The 16,600-nt window shown below is 44.5% G+C and overlaps 1 protein-coding gene across 3 annotated transcripts in view; it reads left to right on the forward strand.

The window, feature by feature from the left end:
- The window catches only part of Uxs1 (UDP-glucuronate decarboxylase 1), a 69,437-nt gene that overhangs the window by 25,921 nt on the left and 26,916 nt on the right, over window positions 1–16,600 (forward strand). For 2 of the 3 annotated variants that reach the window (XM_041656253.1, XM_041656254.1), the window contains exons 5-7: window positions 231–291; window positions 5,024–5,204; window positions 15,263–15,367. In XM_041656253.1, the coding sequence (XP_041512187.1) occupies window positions 231–291; window positions 5,024–5,204; window positions 15,263–15,367 (347 nt within the window). The remainder of the gene's footprint in view (window positions 1–230; window positions 292–5,023; window positions 5,205–15,262; window positions 15,368–16,600) is intronic. The other variant, XM_041656255.1, reaches the window with a different exon arrangement.

Below are 16,600 nucleotides of genomic sequence, written 5' to 3' on the forward strand. Positions count from 1 at the left end.
ACAAGACATTCCTTTATCAGTAATGAAAAAGGATCAAAGCTGTTTGTCTCCAAACAGGCAGGGCTGGCACACACCTCGGTGGAGTAACGATGTTTCCTGCATGGATTGTCAAGCCAGGCTTAACCCGCAGGGTTCTGAGAAGTGTTCCCCTGTGCCGTCTGTACAGAGCCTGGGAGTGACCCGGGAACCACATTGGACTGACTTTCCCTTTTAATCTCTTCGTATTATAGTTTCACCCAGAAATACCCACCAGTAAAGTTTTTATCAGAAAAGGACCGGAAAAGGATTTTGGTAAGTTTGCACACCAGATTCCATCTATGTTATTAAGAAATTTGCTCTTCTACCTCCTCAAATGAAGCTTTATACTTTTTTATTTAGAAGTACAAATTTGGAGTGTGTGTGTGTGTGTGTGTATCCAGTGCAGTGTTTTGTATTTTGTTTGCACTGTTTTAGTGGCATCACATACTGACAAGGAACTTCGTACCATTAGCAGCTGCTTTCCCTTTCTCCATTGGCTCCCAGTATTCTCTGCGGCTGCTGTCTGTCCCCAGGGCTTTGCCCTATTCAGATGTTTCATGTGCTGCAGTGATACACTGTGGCTTCTTGGGTCTGGCTTCTTTGACTTAGAGTGATGTTTCCAGTGTTATCCACTACCTTTCTCTTCATGGGTGAAGCTATTGTGAACCGTGTTGCTGTGAATATAGGTGATGTTCTGTAGACATGTGGCTTTTTCTTGTGTACTCAGAAATGAAAGAAATCTACACTGAAAATGTCAAAATTAGACTGTCTTTAGTTAGAGAAGATACACGTTCATCTGTATAAAGCCCAAAGGATCTCCTTAAATAGAATTACTAGAACTAACCAGAGAGTTCAGAGTTGAAGAATGCAGTCTATATGGAAATCCTTGAAACTTCACCCTTGCAGCTTTTAACCTTCTCTGGTGCTTGGACCACAGCGGTGATCACCCTGGGAGCTTCCCTGGCTAAGAGTCTCCTTGATAAATATTAACTCAAGCTCTTCAGGAGAAAAACCGTATGTTATTTTGTAGGGCACTACACAGAGATTTTATTGTTGTATTTCTCTTGAAGTCACACCTTTATTGGGGCACCATACACATAACATGTAATTCACTGTTTAAAGTGTAATTTGTTGGTTTCTATTGTAATCCCAAAATAGCACAACCCTCACCAGATCCCACTTACCATAGTCATGATGCTCCAGAGATATCGTGCGGCAACCCTAGACAATGGCTCACCTCTCTGTCTTCGTAAGGCCACCAGTTGGCTTCATCATCCATATGGCAACCCTGGGAAGCTGCTTACATCCCTGTCTGCCTGTGTCTACCAGTTGGCTTCTTCATACGGATAGACTGATGCCATGTTGGCTTGGCTGTGATGGCTCCTTTCAGTTAGCATGTTTCCAAGGTTCATCCATGCTTCATTGGGACTGTTCTTAGCCTCACTGGCTGTCTTTGTACCTTTGGGTATTTTTTTTAAAAAAAGGTTTCCCTTCTTATTGCTGGATCATAATAGAGATTTTGTATATTTTTATAAGTCCTTTACCACAGATTTGTGAAAATTATAACCAGCAAATAATCAGCATGCACTTTGAGAGATGGAAGAGCTCCTCTTTTTGCATGGGCTGTGACTCATCTAATGCTTTGAAGAAGTCTAACACCCTCCACAATTTCTTAAAGCCTTCATAGGTCAGATGACAGTGTGGCCACCCAAGAGTAGTCTCTGGGTCCCCTGCCCACCAAAAGGAATTTTCCTCGCAGTGAAGCCTGTTTACAGGAGCAGATGTTTTGTTTTGTTGGCTGATGTTTTAAAGGTAGCAATAAATGCACACACAGAACGTTTGCCAGCAGCAGTGAAGGCACAGATGTAGCAGGTAGCAATAAAAGTGTGCCTTTCTTAGCCAGCGAACCACAATAGGACTTCTGTCCAGATAGCTGGACAGAGGAGGGCAGAGAGGGCACCTGTCCTCCAGGCAGTTTCTGGCAAGTGTTTCTCTTCCCCAGATAAGGAGTAGGGGCTTTAGTCAGCAGGTGGAAATCAACACAGCAATAAAACGTAATGCAAGATTTATACTAAACTGTCATAATGTAGACTAGTAATTTCGTTTTGTTAGACATGCGTAAAAGTGTGTGTGTGTCTGTCTCTGTGTCGGTCCTTATCAACTCTACTTCAAGTGCTTTATTTTAATTTTTTAATTTGTTGCTTGTGTTTTAATGGTATAGTTCAGAAGTTACTGTCCAACCTAAAGTCACAAAGATTTGTCATGTCTGTTTCTAAGAGTTTTCTAGGTTGAAACTTAAATCTAGATCTGTATTATTATAAAAAGTGAGAGAAGGTTTCTGTTGTAGATGAGGGAGAGCATAGCCAGAGGTGCCTGGAAGAGTCCAGAACAGGGAGAGAACCCAGCATAGTAGGCTGAACAAGGCCAGTAGACTGGAGCAGGCCACGAGAGGAAAGGTGGAGGGGAAGAGCAAAGAGGAGAGAGGGCGGGGGTGGAGCTTAAAGGACTAAGAAGGCACATGGCCAAATGACAGGGTTATATAGGAATGAGAAGCTGGGGGAAGGGAAACCCATGAGCTGGAGAAGTTTAGGGTAGAGAGGTGGAGCGAGAAGAACTGAGAGGAGTCCCGGATACTGAGTGAGCCTGGAGTCCAGCAAACACTTTGGTACGTTGCTAGGAACTGTAGTTAGCCATCTGTCCTGAGTTTCTTTTGGAACTGACAATTATATTATGAGTTAATTTCTGAATGTGATGTTAAGTGAGGGGCATTCTTTTGCTTCAGTTTCCTTCACAGTCCAGTACCTTTGCTGGGAAAATCATTTTAATATAAGTAGTTATATCTGGACTGTCGTATCCACTGACTTATAAATCAGTGTTGATCATTGTGGTTTCGTAGTACGTTTTGAAGTTAAGCGGCAATGTCTTCCTGCTTTGGTATCCCCCTCCATGTGTGTGAGTGTGTGAGCGTGCACATCTACACAGGCATGTGTGCGTGTGTCTGTGTGTGTGTGTGTGCACGTGCATGTGTTTGTGTGTGTGTATGTTTCTCCAAGATAGTTTGACTATTCTGAACTTTGCAATTCCTTAAAAGTTTTAGAATCAGCTTGTCAAATTTTCCCTGAAAGCCATCGGTGGTTCTGGTAGAAACTTAAATTTGAAGCTCACTTTGGACCATCTTGCTGTCTGAACCTTAGGCCGTATTACCCTTGATGGGATTGTGGATGTCTTTCTGTTGTTCTGGACTTTCTCAGGGTACCAGTACCAAAGGCTGTTCTAGTCTGTCTGTTGCCGTGTGGCAGACTGGCCACAGATCTGATGGTCTGCAGTTGTGTATTTTTATTGCTGTTATTTCCCTTGCACATATAATTTCCACCCCCAGAGTGATAGCTTCTGATGATGAGAAATGTCCTGGCTTGTGATTCTAGAGACCAGGGTCCTGCATCTGACCCAGATACCATGTCATACAGCGGCAGAGGTAGAGAGCAAGGGAGGACAGAGGCTGAGTCTCCGCTTTTATAAGGACCCCACTCTCGCAGTGCACCCAGGAGAGCAGATCCCTAAGGGCCTTTGGCTCCACCTCCCATCATAGTTGCCTCATGACGTGAATTTCTAACAAGGGGACTTTGGTGGACTTAAAGCGTAGGCACGCTGGTCAATACCACGTGGTCTTGCCAAGGTTTTCTTGCAGATTTTCTTTCTCTTTATACCTTCCTGCCACAAATGTACTTAGAATTTTTGGTTCATCTGCCAGCTCATAGGTTAAGGACATTTCAGCATCATTTGGTTTCCAGGTCTGACATATTATTAAAACCTAAAGCCTTTTGCATAATGGTCAAAGCCTTATATAAGGCTTGTCTGGAAAAGGTTTGTCTGGATATTTCTTTTTGTTGATTTTGCTGGGCAGCATAAGTTAAACGCTCACCTTGAACAAGGCTATTTGAGCGACCCATTAGTGCCCAGAAAAGCAAGAAGTCCACGGCGTTGAGATGAGCTGTAAGTTCAGAGCTGTGTCACATTTGGCTTCACCATTGGTCCTCTTGGGGAAGCTTTGTAAAGGCTGAACTTTTGCTGGTGTTTCCATTTGAAACTGTTGTCTGACGGGATAAAATTTACAATTAGAGCATTATAACGTACATATGTATATTATAAAAACCCTTCGTCATTTTCGCTAGAAGGAATTATTCCTGAAGAAGGAAACAAACGGAATCTAGTGCACGTTAGTCCTTGCTACACACAATGCCTCCAAGAGTTGCCTGCTGAGGGTGTGGGAATGTTAGAAGTGGGCATGTATCGTTGGCCAGTGCACTTCTGCCCCCATGGGTGTCTGCAGGTCTTCTTGCTGCAGAAACGCTACAGCACCACAGAGAAGCTCACTTCAGAAGCTTTCGCACAGTGATATGTGTAGTGTCAGTCAAAACAGTGAGAGTTTTTAAGTTTGTAATCATGGACCTCTTGAGAAAGTGCACTGGGTGAAACAGCTGAAAATTTGCTGGAGCTGATGGCCCCTCTAGCCAGCAGTCCTAGCTACTCAGAAGACCAAGACAGGAAAATCTCTAAATCAAGGCCTCCCTGGACTACAAAGTGAGGTCAGGCAATGTAGCAAGACCCTGTCTCATAAGTGAAAAGAAAACAGCAAGCAAAAGATGGTCATGGGTCTGGATGTGCACAGCTCTGGTGCAGACCATTTGCTTCGCATGTTTGAGGTCCCGGATTCAACCCCCAGAACTCCCGAAAGAAGAGATTAAATGAAATGAGCTCTCATCCTGAGTCAGGTACTAGAGTGTGTCGCATTTGAATCAGATATTTTCTCACTACTTGAAAACACTTTTAATTCTTCTGCCTCAGCCTATCCAGTACTAATATTGTAGGGGAATTAGAACATTAGTAAACTAGAGTCCCAGTGCAGGAAGAACACAACAGGGTAGTTGCTGCCAGAGATTTAGTTGTATGCCAAAGCATTGTCTCCATGCCATCACTGTTTGTTCTGGGGGGTGTCCCAATACAGATCACTGGAGGCGCGGGCTTCGTGGGCTCCCATCTGACTGACAAACTCATGATGGATGGCCATGAGGTGACCGTGGTGGACAACTTCTTCACAGGCAGGAAGAGAAATGTGGAACACTGGATTGGCCATGAGAACTTCGAGCTGATTAACCATGATGTGGTGGAGCCTCTCTACATCGAAGGTGACTGTTTTCACATTTCATTTTTGATGTTTTTATCGTACGTAAGGGGCAGTCCTAGTTTCCATATGAAGGGTGGGTATTGCCAGGTGAATGCCTGTCCACTGTCATGTGGCTTCCCATGATATTGGCATGTGGATATAGCCTATGTGGTGCACAACATTTATGGTCTAAATGTTGCATATTGAGGTTCTAATTCCCAGGGTAATAGTACTGGGAAGTGTGGCCTTTGGAGGATGGTCGGTTCATGGGATGATTCCCTCATATAGGGATTAGTGCCTTTAAAAATGTTAAAAGCACCACCACCCTTAGAACACAATGAGAAGATAGCATTTATAAACCAAGAAGTGTGTCCTCCCCAGACCCCGTATCGTCAAGCGCCACTCTCTTTGACTTCCCAGCCTTCAGTGTGGAAATAGATTTTTCTGTTTACATGCCAGCAGCAAAATGGCATTTCTTTTTTTTTTTTTTTTTTTTACTGGTCAGAATGCATTTATTATATGCTAATTTAATCAGGTCTATGTCACTTCCATAAACAATATATATATATATATATATATATATATATTCATACAAGTACACACATGCTCACTCATTCACATGCTTATTCATGTATGTTATAAATGTACTTACAAAACACAAAGATTGACACCTATAGCATGAAACCAAAATAAAATTTGTTATATCATACCTGATAATTATGTGTAATATCAAAAGATCAAGCAATATAAGTTAAGTACCTTATTTAATATGACACCCAAGCCTTATTTTCAAAGGCAGCTAATTGAGTCATCTTGGCAGCACAAGCCTGCAATCTTAGCTATCTGGAATAGGGAGTCACAAAGGTCACAAGGTCTGAATATTTCTGGGCCATAGAATGAGCTCAGAGTCATTATGCAATAGTGAGATCCTATCTCCAAATATGAAATGAAAAGGAGGCTGGAAATGTAGCTAACATAATAATGAGCTTGCCTCATGTGCTCAAGACCCTACATCTAATCCGCAGTACAGAATGTCTTTTAAAGTAGATGATCAGAGCATGGAGTATAGGTGTTGGTACATTTTCCCTTGGGTCATCTTCCTACTCCTCCCTCGGGAACCACAAAGGTAAAATGTCTCTAAATCACCCTTAAATGTAGACCTAAAAAACTCATTACCTGGCTTTAGATTGCTTACCTAGATTACGTTAAGGTTATAAAAAGCACTGTGGATCCATCTACCAAATTCACTGTTAGGGAAAAACAAAACAGACTAGGCTATTTTTAGATTAATTTACATCACTATTATATACAATGTGCAGTGGGAAAGGATACAACTCCAACTACAGCTACAGGAAAAAATTAGTTGGAGAAAACTTGGAAAATCATCAAAAAGCTTATTAGAAGCTTATTGGAACTTCAACTCAACTCCCTTTCCCTCATGACTGGGGAAATCCATGCTCAGGTTGTTTCCAGCGGCTACTTTGTATCTCCCTGTTTTAGCTAGCAATGGATAGTCCTCTGAAAAGAAAGTGTGTATCTTAACACCATGTTGAAAATGCAGAGGCAGGAAAGGTGAGTGTCTTTTGAACAACCCTGGGATGCGAGATAACACTTTCTCTTATAAAGCGGTGAGAGGAATATCTTCCACCTATTTTTCACAAGAAGCAAAATGAAATTTCAAGCTTAACTACCAGTGGACATCATATTGAAAACTCCCAGAAGCAGGTAGGAAAGAATAGCAGCCAGTTTCAGCTCCAGTGGAAACCGCAAAATGGCATTTCTTTATATTGCGCCGCGTGAACTAAGACAGCGTCTCTGCTGTCTGATAAGGCCAGTACTTAGTGCTTACGTGTTGTTACTTTTAGTATCTTAGAGGAAACTGGCTATTATAAAATGGACCAAGGATCCATCTATAAAACTTTGGCTTTATTGGCAAGTATGCGGGCCTTTGGGGTGGGTGGTATATAGAAGCCCTTAGGTTGTCAGGGTATACTCTTAAAGAGAATTGTGGGGCTGTGAAAGAATTCTCTTTCTCTACCTCAGGGTTTGTCAGAAAAATATTTTGTTCCACTCTACACTTGTGCCATATTGTGGCTCCTTCTCAAGGTCCTTAGACCACAAAAGCCATCTGATTTTGGGTGATAGCCTATAGAACTGTCAACTGAAAGAACCCTTTCCCTTGTAAATTAGTTATCTTTGGTATTTTGATACAGTGATAAAATGCTGTGGGGTTTTGTTGTTGTTTTAGAGGGTGTTTGTTTGTTTGTTTGTTGTTTGTGACAAGGTTTGGTTTCTCTGTATAGCCCTGGCTACCCTGGAACTCACTCTGTAGACCAGGCTGACCTCAAACTCAGGATTCACAGAGATTCACCTGCCTCTACCTCCCGGATTAAAGGCACCGCCACCGCCCAGCTAGAACGCGGTTATCCCAGCTTTTGAATAATAAAATCTCAGTTTTAAACGTATAAAGCCTTCAAGGAACCTGGCCACTTTATAAGATTGTGGTTGGGGCAGTAGTGGCAGGATGGTGGCTCAGCAAATGTCATAACCTGCAGAAGCTGTCAGTGAGCTCTTCTGCTGAAGTGTGTCTTTGCATAGGTGATTGAGAGTCACGGTGTGGCTCTCAGTTTCAGTGGGGGCTGTCCTTATAGTAGAAACCAGGGAGGACACAGACACTGGAGGAAAGGGGCCTGCGAAGGTCTAGGCCAGGTGGCATTGTGCAGTCCCAGCCCTAGAAAGGAAGTTTGCACTTGGAGCCTTTGTGCATGGACAGCCAGAACCTTGTGTTAGACATCTGGTTTCTAGAACTGCACGAAAGTAAACATCTGGTGTTTTACCTCTGAGTTACGGCATATTAGCCACATCTATCAAAGGAAATGGTCCAAGGACCTTAGATAACCTTGACAGCATCCTCTGAAGTCCTCCATGGTGTGCTGGTGAGAAGTGCCATCTGGGGACCTAGCATCATGCTCTTGTTAATCTAACAGTAGCATAGGAGCTAAATGGTGTCACACTCCGCCTCCCTTAACGATACAGCAACCCCAGGCCAGCTGGAGCCTGCCACAGTCAGTAGAGTTCTGCTTGGGTTGTTGGAGCCCAAGGCTTCTTTAGCCACACCCACTCCCACCACCACTGATTGTACAGTGCAAGCTTCTGCCTTCACATTGCTGCCTGTGAAAAAGTGTGTTGAGCCAGTACAGCATTATGTAATCTTGTGTAAGGGTCTCCTGTGTGTTTTATCATAAATACCCTTGTTGGAATTTCGTCTCCAGTACAGCAGTGTAGATATGAGTCATACAAGTGAGAGTGCCTCTCCTTAGTGCAGACAACATGACTGCTCCATGGTATGGCTAAGGGGAAGCTTTTTATTGTAAAAATGAGAGAGAGAATAGTCAGAGGCATCTAGAAGAGTCCAGAACAGAAAAGTAGTAGGCTAAACATGGCCAGCAGACTGGACCTAACCATGAGAGAGACAGGAGCAGAACATGGGATGGAAGAAGCAGAGAAACAGGGTAGGAGAAGTGGAGATGACCGGGGAAAAAGTGGGTGGGCAGAAGAGGGTGGCAGAGCTGCAATATCAGGGTTTTAAGAAGAATTTCTAGCTGGGAGGGTGGGAGGCATGTACCCTGTGTACTAGAGGAGTTGGAAAGAGGTGAGAAGAGCCAGGATGCTAGCATGGGCTTAGAATTGTGTATGGGTACTTGTGGTACTGAGGGAGCGTGTGACATCTCAAGATGGCGGGATTCTGTGATCGGCAGTGTTTTAAAACACTCCCATGGTGTTCTTTGTTGGGTCCGTCCATCCCAGTGTCATTTTAAAGCTCTTAGCTTGTTTAGCTGGCCTGGGGTGGCTCATTTGGGGACTGGACTCTAGTTTATTTGTGTCACAGTCCGGGAACTTACTTTATAGAGCAGTCTGGCTTCAGTCTCACTGAGATCAGCTGGCCTCTGCCTCCTGAGTGCTGGGATTAAAGGTGTGTGCCACCACTGCTCTGCTTGAACTGTAGTTCTTACAGAGTGGATCAGGTGACAGTGGGTTAACTGAGGAAAGCCTTGCTGTGTCTTAGCGGTAGGGGTTCTGAAGTTGTCTGCTAGAACTCAGCTCCAGGCATAGTAGGACACCCCTGGAAGGCTTTCTGCTGCTGCCTTAGGCTGTGAACCTACTGTCTGCATAATGCAGACCATGAGATATAGTCTAGGCTTGCCCTCCAGTCATCCGAGTACCTGAAGGGCAGCAAGAGAAAGTGGAATGGTCACACAGGGAGACTGGAAAAGAAGAACTGCCGGGAGGATATCTGCAGAAAGAAGCCCTGGAAGCCTGTGACAGTTACCAACTCACTGCTGCTAGCCTCGAGGGGAGTCACAGAAATGATCCTAGTCCTTTGCTGAGACTGTCATTAATAATGAGAAGCTGAAGCTGTTTCTCTACTTTGTAGTTTAAAACCTAGGTGCCAACCCAGAGCTCCTCCAGGTTATGGTAATTTTGTTCCCTTACCCATTTCCATTTCACTCTTCCAACAGCTACAGAAACACATTCTTCACAAGCTTGCATGCAACCTTCAGCAAGATCAGTCATTTCCCATTTCCCTTTCCATAACATACTGCACAACACAGCCCAGAAAACCCATGAAGTGTGCCGTGACATGACACTGAAAGTGAACCAGGAGTCCAGGGCAGAAAGATAACTTGGGAAGCCTGTATTCTTAAAGATGAACGGCCTTCATCTGTGTAACATATGGGCCATTTAACTGGGTCTGGGGAGGTGGCTTGCTTTGCAAACTTGAGGTCCTGGGTGTGCGTCATACACTTCTGCCCCTAGGATTGGGCATGGAGACAGGTGAATCCCAAAAGCTCACTGGCCAGGCAGCTTAGCCCAGACTGCATGCTCCTGGTTCAGTGAGAGACTGACTCAAGGCAGTAAGATGAAGCATGGTCTAGGAAGACATGCTAGGACCACTCTGGCCTCTGCATGCATTCACACAGCTGGCACACCTGAACACTCATGTTCGTATATCTACATGCGGCAAACATACACGTTTATTGGATTAAATGAAAGTTTAGTTTCTTGCTTATGTATAATTGATAAAGAATTAAATGAGAGATAAATGTTGTTTTTTTTTCCTTTTTTAAAAAAAAGATTATTCTTTCTTTCCTAGTGATGAAAATAAAATATGTTAAAGGAAATTTGGAAGCAAATCATAAGCTAAAGAAAACTATCCTGAATCTTCATTTCAGAAATGAATCTGTTGAATTTTGCATCCAACCATTCTAAAATTAGGTGTAGTGGGCAGTGAAGTTAAATAGGTCTCATTTGTACAAAATTAAGAATAAAGGCTGTAAGCAGTCTTCTAAGTTTCTAGTCCCAACTGGACCTTGGAAACTGCTACAGATATTTTTCCTTGGCAGTGTCTGTTAGTGACCACCTAGTACAAGTGGAAATTCGTGCTCTCCTTTCTCAGAAAGCAGCCTATGGCGTAGCCCTGCATCTCATTTTCTTCAGCAGGCTATTCTGGTTCATACATAGAAAGCTGCTTGTTTTAAGCAGGTATCTGGTGTTCTGTTATGTGGCTTCCCAGATCTCTCTGCAGAGACACTTCCCCCGCTTCAACATTACTACAAAGTCTCATCGTATGAACTTAGTATAGTCTCCCTCTCCTTGTTGGGTGTTAGAGTGCTGGTAATTGAAGCTGTCAGAAACCTACTTCAAAAGCCGTTCTCTGTGCTTCTGTAATGGTCTTCCTAGGACTCTGGTGCAGGCTCCTGAGGCAAAAAGCCTGCACCTTGCTGGGAACTCTTCTATTTTGGTTTTCCAGCATCTGCGTAAACACAGATGTGGAGACCAGCACTTCTGCAGCGCTCAGACAGCAGCAGCACCCATGAAAGAGCCTAGGGGAGAAGGGGCGAGAGTGCTTGGTAGCACTAATACCCACACCGTCCCCTTGGCAAGCTCAGCTTTTCCTGTGTTCATGTGGCAGCGGTGGGTACCCTCATTTACACCCAGCCACAGCAACCCCTTCCCAAATGCTTCAGTGCTGGGAGAGGCCTGGGAAAGGACACCAGGGAGGGGGAAGTAAGAGATCCTGGGCTGCCTCTCATGGGCTCCCAGGTGAAAAGCAGGCTTGGGAAAGTGTGTGCGGAGGGGCTTGGGTCCTTGGTGACATAATCATTAGGGACATGTTGTGCTCATGAGAACATTTTAGTTAACTATAATTATGAATTAATGTCTCAACTTTGCTTATTACGCACAAGTACAAATATATCCTGAAGGAGGTGGTAGGTCTCAGAGGTGTTGTCTGTTTAATTTGTAACAGAGGGCTTCATGCAAAGCATTGTGGGCACACGAGAAAGAGAGCCCTGAAACGTCCCAGCCCCAGGCTGAGCCAGGCCTCTGGCATGGGCAGCCTTCACCTGGAGTTCTGTTTGATAGGAACCAAGGCCCAGTCCCACTCTTCCATGGAGCTGAAAGGAGTGTGAAAGTTTGTCCATGTCCTGGCACCCTGCTTCTCCCTGTAAATACTGCAGACACGGATGAGGCTGGGGCCTACTTAGCCCTATGCTAGGCGCACATTCAGAACAGTCCTCCCTGAGTGCCTGTGCTAGCTGCTTCATTGTGTCAGCTTGACACAGCTAGAGTGGTTTGAGAAGAGAAAACCTCGCCTGAGAAGATGGCCCACTAGATTGCCCTTTGGGCAAGCCTGTGGGTGTATTCTCTTGATTGATATTGGAAGTCCCAACTCACTGTGGTCCGTTCCACCCTTGGGCCTAGGTGCTATAATAAAGCAAGCTGAGAAAGCCATGAAGACGAACAAGCCAGTTAAGCACGGTTCTACCATGCCCTCTGTATTAGTTCCTCTCTCCAGATTACTGTCATGAGTTCCTGCCCTGACTTCCTTCAATGATGAACTATGATATGAAAGTGTAAGATGAAATAAACCTTTCCCCTCATAGTGTTTTATCACAGCTGTATAAATCCTAGAGAAGACAGTGTCCATGGAGGACGGTCCCAGGTCGCCATGGCTACAGACAGCATCCATAGATGCTCAGGTCCCACACAGAAGCAAGCGCACCCATAGCCTCAAATGCACCATGGTCGCAATATGTAGAATCATGGCAGGGAAAGGCTGCATGTGTTCAATATAGATGCAGTCCTAGGGATAGTTTTGATCTATGGTTGGTCTCAACTGTGGATATAGATCCTATGAAAACAGGGCTAACTGCATTTCTGCGGTCTTTGACGTATAGAAAAGAGAATCTTACAGAAGCTTTCTTTATGCACATTTTCACAGAGCGACTCCTAGTGATGCCAGTGTCATGGTGCAGTTCTTAGCTGGTGTGTACCAGTGCTGTTCATAGCACAGGCACCATCCAGGGGAATCTTAGTGGACAGCAGGAGAGCATGTTATTCTGCAGCTGGCTGCATAAGGATCTGTGTCTGGAGGAAGGCAACTCCTGATTTCTCTGGTGGCTTTTGAAAATGGCTCTGGGTTCTCTCAGAAGTTCTTCACCTGCAGCAAACGTGGGAAACCCCTTTCTCATACCAGTTCCAACCCCCCCCCCCCCGCCCCAGCAAGCCTCAGTGCCCTCCCGCTCCACTTTTTCCAGCCTGCAGGCAAGTGCCTGCTTTGGGGAAGCGTGCCTGATGACTGAAAGTCTCATGGGATTTTTCTTTAGATTTCTTTTTCTAGCTAAGCTCACAGCCCATAGCCTTGTAAATGCAAAAGGGTCAGGGCAGCAGCACTGGCAACCTGCATCCAGAGACGCCATAGAGCAGCGGGTGCAGTGGATGAGCCACTCCCACTTCCAGCCTGAGTGTTAGACTCATTCTTACTGTGTTTTGAACTCACAGCTGACATGTTCTCAGGCTTTTTCTCTGGATGGTGAACGCTGTTAACTTTGTAGCTTTATTTACATTCCAGAGCCAGTTATTAATATCGCTCGAGGCTTCTCACCTTTGAACTTGTTTTTCCCTACTCTAAAGTTTCCTTTCCTCTTCGTAATTCCTCAGCAGATTAATTAAATCAACAGTCCATGCAATGTCCTTTTTAGGACAGGAACAGGGGTATTGCGGGCAGTGTTACAGGCAGAACACACGTACACAGGGAAACAGGCTCTGTAGAACCTGAATTTTCTTGCAGTGTCCAGGTTCTCCCTAAGTGGGCCATTGCACCTAAGTCCTGTTTCAGAAGAGGTCCTGATGTAACTGTGCAAGACAACCCTCATCTTTCCAGGGAAATCGGAGGGCCAACCTGTCAGATAGCAGTAAAGCAAACCAGATAGCCTAGCTCTAAGTGGGGAGGGAGTGGAAAAGACCTAGTTTATATCTTGTTCACCACTCTCTTCTCGGTGCTGCTCCCAAGGGCCGGGGCTAAAGCACTGTGGGCGGCTATTTGTTTCCCATTGACTGTTTCCAGAGTCAATTGCAGCTAATCACTGCAGTGGCCTTATGACTCTGCATTTGTGGTCTGTGGTCCTGTCTGATTGGAGGTGAGAAAACAGTACCCAAGTAACTTGTTGGTTTCTGGGCAGATAGATCTATGCTAGCAGCCCATAGATCAACTAACTCATGCTAGCAGCATGAGTGACCAGCCCAAGAGGAATTATTTCTGAGTAGGGCAGCAGGAAGTTTCCCATACATGATGGCATCAGAAGGCTGGACTAAAATGATGCACAGGAGTGGGTTAGAGCTTCATGGCTTTTGTTAGATGTCAGAGAGGTGCAGTGGGCTCACAAGAGGCACTCTTCCTCTTGGTTCCCCTGGCTCTGCCTCTTTGGGCAGGGTCTTATGTAGCCCAGACTGACTTAAGCTTGTTCTGTAGCTGAGGGACACACTGGGAATCCAGGCACTTGGGAATTAGAGGCAAGGCAGGGTCCTGACTATGTGAGACTCTGTCAAAAAAAAAAAAAAAAGGAAAACAAACAAATGGAACATCAAATTTGTAATGACTCAGGCATTTCTGGCAGTACTGGCCCATGTTTCATTGTGCATACTCACTATAGCCTTGAACTGAACACATAGCATGCACATTGCACTGTATGCACAATGCATTTATGCATTTCCTGCGGTGCAGTGCCACGCCGTGCTCAGATTTGAGACTGTTGTGTCTTAGGAACTGTGTTTATGTTATGGAGTTTGACTTTTAAAAATGCTATCTGGGTTGCTAGCTTGGAAATAGCCAGTTTCCAAAGTTTTCTAAACCATCCTAAGCACACTCTGCTGTTTGAACTGCACACTTATAGGAAGTGATGCTCTCAGCATGGATGATTCTGAAGTGGGAATCTTCATCAGCTCTGAAAAAGCATTAAGGTTCTTATGCCCCACGGTATCAATGTTCAACCAAGATTATATTCTTTATGTAAAAGTAAAAATCATTCATCTCCTTAGTGTAGATTTGCTTTCATCTTCAATAAATGCTGCAATTATGCATATACTAAAGAGTTATTCTAAGATAAATTTCTTTGTGATTATTATTAGTATCCGCTTTGTTTGAAGTTGTTAAGGATGTAATTGGTATCTGTCGGCAACAATATATTGGCAAGGAGAATTTCAGCACAAGAAAAACTGGTGCTATTGCTTTATACTATTGATGGAGGAAGGTCATTGGCTAATAAAGGAACTGCCCTGGCCCATTTTATTGGTTAGAGGATAGGTGGGAGGAGTAAACAGAACAGAACGCTGGGAGGAAGAGGAAGTGAGGTCAGAGTCTCCACAGCTCTCCTCTCGGGAGCAGACAGCTGAGAGAGATGCCATGCCCCGCTCCCGGGATGAAGCTCTGACCCAGGATGGACTAGGCTAGAATCTCCCCGGTAAGCGCACCTTGGGGTGCTACACACAGATGATTAGAAATGGGCTAAATTAATATGTGAGAATTAGCCTAGAAGAGAATGGGCCAAGCAGTGATTAAAAGAATACAGTGTCCGTGTAATTATTTTGGGGCATAAGCTAGCCGAGCAGGCAGCTGGGGTGCCAGGGACGCAGCCCCCCGCCACTCTTATTACTTCATACTATAGTGCCCAAGAGTTTCTGATTTAGAAACAAAGTCATTTTTCTTGTAAATAATGCACTTCTCTTTTGCCTCTTTAGTTGACCAGATTTACCATTTGGCATCTCCAGCCTCCCCTCCAAACTACATGTACAACCCCATCAAGACACTGAAGACTAATACAATTGGAACGCTAAACATGTTGGGTCAGTAAGCTGTCTTTTTCTCTTTCTTTCTGGAGCTATTATAAGCAATTCCATATTGCACAGTAGCAAGACTTCCATCTATAGCATATATTCCAAGACCCCTTTGATTGCTCAAACTTAGATTGTACCAAATCCTGTAACTTCGTCCCTTTTCCATGTGGAGTCAGTGCTTGAACCCTGTGTACTTTGATTTACCAGCAAAGCCAGTATATATTTCTTTTTCTCTACAGTATTCCGATAGAAGATTCATTCTTACTGTAGTTCTTTTCACCTCAGCCTGAGGGTAGGAAGCTGCAGGGTTAAGAAGGTGATGGCCTTTCCCACTCTATGTTGGGAGTCTGGAAAAGTTTGGAGGACTCTCCATGCTTGCTTGACCCCACACTTGGTGATTGTCTAGTTCTTGTCCGTGGGTGCTGAGTGTAGGTTTGGGGCAGGACTTGGGGTTGTGGTGGCTCCATTCTAAAAGATGTCTGTGTGTGGAGCCTGGAAGACAGCAGAAGGATACAGGTAGTTGCCCAGGTTGGGTATGCAGAAGAGGTAGTAGGTATGCCATCTGGGGAGTAGGATGAGAAGCATCCTGTCTTGCTGTGTGTAGCCTGCCAGGCTGGTTACTTAGTAAAATATAGGATAGCCACAAAAGATGATTCAGAAAACAGTCTTCCACACACCAGAGGACTGATGTACATGAGAACTCAGAGAGACTGTGGCAGCACCACATACAGGACCTGCACAGATAGACAGGTTCCCAGCACTGAGAGGACACAGTAGATACGCATGCGTTCCCCCTCCTAACAAAGAAGCTTTCTCTAGCTGGCATCTGCTTGCAGAGGAAAAATTGCTTTTCCCCAGTGGATCCTCACTGGGTATATTAACTACAGTCAGGTAGGCCCGAAGCCCAGCAGAGATGGTCAAGGCAAACCAAGTGCAGTGTTCTTCTTGTAGACTTTTGTGTCTCATAATGCAGTGTTTGGGCATTGTATGGCTTACAGGTCTGTTGCTTGTGTGTTATGGTTTCCAATTTTGTATTTGTAAGGCTTGTATATTATGGTTTCCAAAATTTTGTGTTTGCGTGGGTTTTGTTTTTGAGTGGATATGTGTGTGTGTGTGTGTATTTCTTGTTCTTTTTCTTTCAGAATTTTAAAGTTCCAGTTTGTTTGCTTTTCGCTTGCCTGCTTGTTTGAGAGAGAGAGAGTTGGGTGCATGGGTAGGTGGGGAGGAGCTAGGGGGAACTGG

The sequence above is a fragment of the Microtus oregoni genome, unplaced genomic scaffold (assembly GCF_018167655.1).
Source record: "Microtus oregoni isolate MIOR12 unplaced genomic scaffold, Mior012 000007F_ref0000211, whole genome shotgun sequence".
Classification (NCBI taxonomy): domain Eukaryota; kingdom Metazoa; phylum Chordata; class Mammalia; order Rodentia; family Cricetidae; genus Microtus; species Microtus oregoni.